Source organism: Strongylocentrotus purpuratus, unplaced genomic scaffold (assembly GCF_000002235.5).
Source record: "Strongylocentrotus purpuratus isolate Spur 01 unplaced genomic scaffold, Spur_5.0 spur5_scaffold_14, whole genome shotgun sequence".
Lineage (NCBI taxonomy): Eukaryota > Metazoa > Echinodermata > Echinoidea > Camarodonta > Strongylocentrotidae > Strongylocentrotus > Strongylocentrotus purpuratus.
Genome location: NW_022145599.1, coordinates 20,314,107 through 20,320,112, shown reverse-complemented (window position 1 = coordinate 20,320,112; position 6,006 = coordinate 20,314,107). Strand labels below are relative to the sequence as shown.

Here is a 6,006-nt window from a genome sequence, read left to right as displayed (position 1 = left end):
TGCATGACAACATCAGTGTTTTTTTTCCTGCTGTGATTTAAAAAAGTACATGCTTATGTAATTAATAAACATAAACACTAACAAACATAGCCCATGAAGTGTCCAAAATTTCTAAAATTATAAAATTATTCAAAGAAAAAGGAAGGTGTGATTAAGGCTTTTCAAACTCAAAAAGTATTCTGTCCTATTAAAGAAGCACATTATCACAAAAATTACTGTATTGAAACGACCTCTGTATCAACTTAAGTTTCTTTTTAATGTATTTATTGGCTGGGCAGTCCAGGCTATTAACGCGCCGACAGATTTGCAAACAAGATGTTGAATGTGATGATTAAGTATCTAAAATATCAATAACTGGTTGGACGATTACCTTTCCTATGTATTATTGCTAGCTGTTGCTTGTCACACCTGGAAAACCCTTCCTTGCTCAGGGGAGAAACAAAGTTTGATTTCGGATATAAGCCCCATGTAAAATGTCATGAAGCTGTATTGACATATCCGATTTGCTCCTGTAGTCTTGTCCTGTATCTTGCGTGTGTCATTGATGATATGTAAATTATCTCTCTCTCTCCCCCCCCCCCCCCTCTTTATAAAGCTATAAGCTCCATCAGAGAATCGATGCCGTCGATAGGACGGAGTCAAGATACATTCGAAAAATCTAGCGTGGATCCAAGTGACGGTGAACGAAACGATCATGAAACATTTCGCAATGCTAAAGCTCAGGATGGCAAGACAAAGCGAGTAGCAAATAAAATGCAGCCTACATCTCAACAGGCTAAGCGAGCACGTACGTAATACCTTTTAAACTGTCCCATCTCACGGGTTTGCTAGTCCTCACAGTAATTCACTAAATTTTAAACTGTCAACTTTCCCGAGATCTTGACCAGCAGGCAGGCAGTGGGGCTTTCTTGATATAAATCATGTTAGACGATGTCGGAACGTATCATAAGCAATTCGGGGGATTCGACAGTATTTTCAATTGTTATCTCACGAAAGAGTAAATTTGACGTTCATTCCTTAAAAGGAATATAATTAATCTGCCATCCGACACAATGATCCAAGTGTATTTGAACGTAGGTCATTTCCCTGACTTCAAGGTAGTATGTCCCATTTGCAGGCCCAAAAAATGAAAAGGTTAAATTCCATTGGCATTTGAAAGATAATACTGATTTAGAACTTCTGTCAAATCGAAAGGGCTTGAAAAAGCTTTTTTGTGGGAAAATAACGACGACTAGTTGTCAAATCGACATAAGTGATTGCAATCACTAAGTAAATAGTCTGATTTTCAAACCCTTGTACAGAATGGTCGTACGTTTTGTGCTGCGCAAAGACTCAATCAGTTTAATTTTGGCCATAACAAGAATGTTTTTTACAATGTCTGTTTTTTAGGTCTACCGAAGAAGGGCACATCCGGTGGTTCTCACCCGACACTTCAAGCTAGCAGGGATGAAAGCAACCTAAATCCACCGATGGAAGCATCACCCGTAGGACAACAAAGACCAGGCACATCTAACGCGGCAGCAGCGGCACACAACAGTGGTTCACCTAGCCAGCCGCCCATGGCTTCTAGAAGGACTGTCACATCTGCACCACAAACGTCACACACAACACCATCGCCTCGTCGTATCTCAGTCTCAGTCTGTTCTTCCGCCTACGAGCACAACGTCAAAGGGTTCGTGTCCAAGCTTACCGAGTTGCAAACCAGACAGCCTCGTTTGATCGCCGATGTCCGTTTCCGGAGCCTACCGTACAACGACATTGATTCATTCAAGTTTCCGTCAAGCGACCCCGTTGATGTGATGGTCCTCTGCCATTCAGTCCAAAATCGAGGGTTTTCAATCACCAATGTACTGAATGCTCTCTACGAAAAACATCTGCAATATTGCCATGATGTGATTGGTAAGTTAGTACCTTTTAAACGATGACGTTGTAATTTTGTTATCAGTTATAGCTCCATCCGTGTTGACAGATTTTGTGTTCGTTCTTTTCAATGTTCAAGCATGTTTCATCCAAATTCCTTACCTTATCGGTTATTTTAAACAAACATTGAATCATATTCGATACGCAGTCATGGTATGTATAATCTAAATTATGACATGAGTGTCATTGGGACCGTACTCATAGTAGAGACGAACTTTCCTCACGACTAGGTAACCTACCAGTTTTAGGGATCTTTCTCCAAAATAATGTTCATGCATTAACTCATAAAAGTTAATACTGTAACCTTCAGCTTTCATATGATTATTCCTAACTCTAATCAGCTTATCTTCGTTCACGAGTCGCTGGAGACATCAAATTTGATAATCAGGAAACCGGAATTGGGTAGAATAAAACAAATTATAAGATGATGAAGCGGATCCTAATCCAATGATTGGTTGAGAGCGTACACATGACCGGGCATTTTATTTTTGCCTAACACGTAATTTTGTTAATGACCGGTCATTAACACATTATGTTATAAAACATAATTCTACATAACACATCAAACAACATCTTATACAACAAATGATACACATTATTTTGTTCGGGCATTAGTAAGTTTACCCACGCTCGGTACCTTTGAACCAGTCTAAATACCCTTGGCTATCGCCCCGGGCGTGTTAGACTGTTCCAAAGGTACCTCGCGTGGGTAATTCTTACTAATGCCCTCACTGCTGTGTATTATTTGTATATTAATGACCAGATTTTAAAGTTGTCTTTGAAACTACATGGGTCATAATCAATATCTACCTTTTTTTTCTTCTTCAATATTTCAGGAAAGAAGAAGCTGGCTGTGATTGTCCATGATTTTAGCGACTGCAAACCAAAGACTCTTGAAGTCAGGATGGAATCGTTCAGGAGGTCACAACCTTTGGCATTTGAGCTCGTTGACACCGTGATCGTATGCGGTAGCCTGGAGGTCCCAGGCAAAATAGAAATGAGAGATGAAGATATTACACGACTTACAACCTTCTTCAAACAAGCGAGATATGAACCCAAAGAGAACACTGCCGACAAGAAATCATTTGTGGATACTGTCCTAGGAAAGTTCGGGTTTTAAAGAGCAATACACCACAAAAGAAAGAAAAAAATATGATTATACTAACAATACTACAGGGATGAAGCGCTGTTGTGCCCTTTAATATCTGCATTATTTTTTGATTTTGACAGAGTTAAAAGTAAATATAAATGGTGTATGAAGTGTATGCATATACATTGGTAGTTCCCTGTGATTTATAGAAATATATAACTTTACAAAGGCATTGTACATTTCATTCAGTTCAGAAATCGTAGATAGATTGTAAATTCTTCCTTTCGATTGAACTGATCTAAATTCCTTCCTTTGTAGTTGTTGATTCACATGGTAATGACTAAGTCTTTACACACGCACATCATACTGTATATATAAAAGGTATAACAATATACCATTTGTTTTAATTTTTGTTGTTTTTTACTTTGTTTGTTTGGGGGGGGGGGGGCATATCATTTATTTCAATAATTGGTTCATCATTATTGTACAGGTATCCTGTTATTGTTTCGAATGTGAAAAAATACACATAGATCTCATTATTATTGTTGTTTGATGAATATTTTTTGCTTTAAAAGAGAGCGATTCGCATAATTACTAACTCAAGTTATATATCACACACGAAACCTTTATTTCATCGTTTAAAAACATTAAAAATACAAGATATTCACATTTTTCAGACAAGCATTTTCATGTATAAATATTCTCATAATCAACTACCATCCATATTTCACAACATTTACAGTTTAAACTCAAACATTCACACATATCCCACCCGTTGTTCAACAAATTATCACTTAGAAAATCCTAAAGTCAGTAAGACATCATGGACCAGATGTTTGGAACTCCTTACCAAATTCAATAAGGCATTGTTCATCTCTCTATTATTTTAAAGCATCTCTTAAACATTCTCTCATATCGGAGTACCTACATAATTGATTTCAACATGCAGTAGGCAATTATCATACATATCTCAAATATTGGTCACATTAATTGCAACTCATGTTTGCAAATTTCGTATTCTATTTCGTATTCTTGGTTTCCTTTATTGAAAAGGCTACATTTTGTTTCCACTCCACCATCCAACAGAGAGTTACGTGCACATTCTCCATTCGCTACACATACCAACACGCACGCGTGCGCGCATAGACACACACACACACAATACACACACTCGCACAGCACACTCACAAACTCATACACAAAGAACGTTAAAACACTTTTTCATTTTAAGTTTTACCTTAAGATTATTATTTTTTCTTTTTGAGGCCGCCATCCTAGTCAAGCTTCGCTTATGATTGCGGTCTCCTGCACTTTTTCAACTGATAGTTCGGATAATACTTTAAATGTATAATTATATGTTATAGAAATATTAAGTTTCGTTATTAATATGTACATATGTAAAAAAAAAAAAAAAAAAAAATATAATTGACATGAAGTTATCATTGTATGTATATTTTGTTCATATGTTCTTTCGTTATTTTGTTATTAAAATTTGAAAAAATGCAGAAATAAAATTTAAAAAATCAAATCAAATATTCATGTATATTACAAGTCCTTTATCAAAAAAGTGGTGTTAAAAATAAAGAGGGGGAAACAATCATGGCTACTCAACTGCTTTAATGTCATTATGTTTTCGTAATATGCATATATCAATGCGATATCATTACAATAAAGAATACATATATTCAGGATTGTTTTTCTTTCTTTTGGTTTTGTTGCTATGATATTATAGTATTAATGACTGCTTTGAGAGAAATAGTTGTTTTTATACCTTCCCGAGAGCGTAGGGATGTGTGTAATCTCTACGGGAAGGATCTGCATATGTCCGTGACGTACAAATCACTACAATCACCAGCATCTGGTTGTCGCGTACTAGAATCTAGATCTAGATCTAGGGCTACTGAAAAAATTATGGAAGATTTCACGTACCCTTTTTGGTGTTCTTGCTGTCAGCATGTCTCGCATTTGATCCTTATCCAGAAGTCAAAATCCTGGGAGCGTTTCTAATTCAGCCATTTTGGCCTAGTACAGTCGGTCGTCTGTGGGGCGAGTTAGCCCGGATTCGCTGCTAGTTGCATTACAAAATTGGTAAAATATAGCGACCAATTCTTCGCGCACGTACGGTATCCTCGATCGCTCAGACCATTTTTTAACATGTAAACCTATGGGGTAACCATGGAGACTGAACTATTTTCCCAATAACCATGGTTACTGGGAATTTTACAGAAATAGTTGAAGTTTATGAATGCAATTTCGACCAATCAGATCGCTGGATTTCTTAAGTGAGGTATATAATGTTTTATATAATGTTAAGTTGTCTTTATTTTGCTTATATTACATGTTCTTGAATTTGGTATGCCGCGATGGTAGTTGGTGTATCTTCTGTCAATGCCGTATAATAGCCAGACGGCGATATGTTCTCTGAAAGTTTTTATCTAAATGCTCATACGAGGGAAAAAGTACAAGTTAATTGTTGACATATTATCTCATAGAATTTTTTTAATTTTTTAATTTGGCTTGTATGTATTACTTGAATTCGGTATACCGCTGTGTTAAGGGATCAGTAGGTTTTGTCTATTCCGCCTCACAGTAAGACGGGAATTGTATGTTCTCGGAAAATTGGAATCTGAATGGTCATACAAGGAAACAAGTACAAGTACATGTATCATGAATGGCAAAGTGAAGTGTTCTGTACAACTACTATCTATATTGGCACTTAAGTAAATATGAAAACAGCCCAGTTTACTCTGTTGAAATTCACATGTTTCTATTCTTTAGATTATATTCAATTGCGTACTTTGAAAAGTCATGATTTTAGCTGCATTTTTGTGTGTGGAAATTAAATGTGATAAAACCCCCGCACTTCATTTTTGTAGCGTGTTGATCTGTCCAACGAAGTAAAGGAGTATCAAACATATGTTAAAGGTGACATTAGTTTTATTTAAAGGTGACCCATGCAATGCACATGTACATTCTACAGATCTGTATAGGTCTGT

The 6,006-nt window shown here is 36.5% G+C and overlaps 1 protein-coding gene across 1 annotated transcript; it reads left to right on the top strand.

The window, feature by feature from the left end:
- The first annotated feature begins 601 nt into the window (after positions 1–601).
- Positions 602–3,219, top strand: LOC115923752. The gene is made up of 3 exons (XM_030985047.1): positions 602–787; positions 1,390–1,899; positions 2,757–3,219. The coding sequence occupies exons 1-3, from the start codon at positions 619–621 to the stop codon at positions 3,038–3,040; spliced, it is 963 nt and encodes a 320-aa protein (XP_030840907.1). The 5' UTR covers positions 602–618; the 3' UTR covers positions 3,041–3,219.
- Positions 3,220–6,006: the final 2,787 nt, after the last annotated feature.

What these genes read in the sequence shown, in the direction of transcription:
- LOC115923752 (XM_030985047.1), top strand. Translation starts at nt 619, where the DNA reads ATGCCGTCGATAGGACGGAGTCAAGATACATTCGAAAAATCTAGCGTG. An exon ending in TCAACAGGCTAAGCGAGCAC is followed by an intron (nt 788 to 1,389) that starts GTACGTAATACC and finishes TCTGTTTTTTAG; the next exon opens with GTCTACCGAAGAAGGGCACA. An exon ending in ATATTGCCATGATGTGATTG is followed by an intron (nt 1,900 to 2,756) that starts GTAAGTTAGTAC and finishes TCAATATTTCAG; the next exon opens with GAAAGAAGAAGCTGGCTGTG.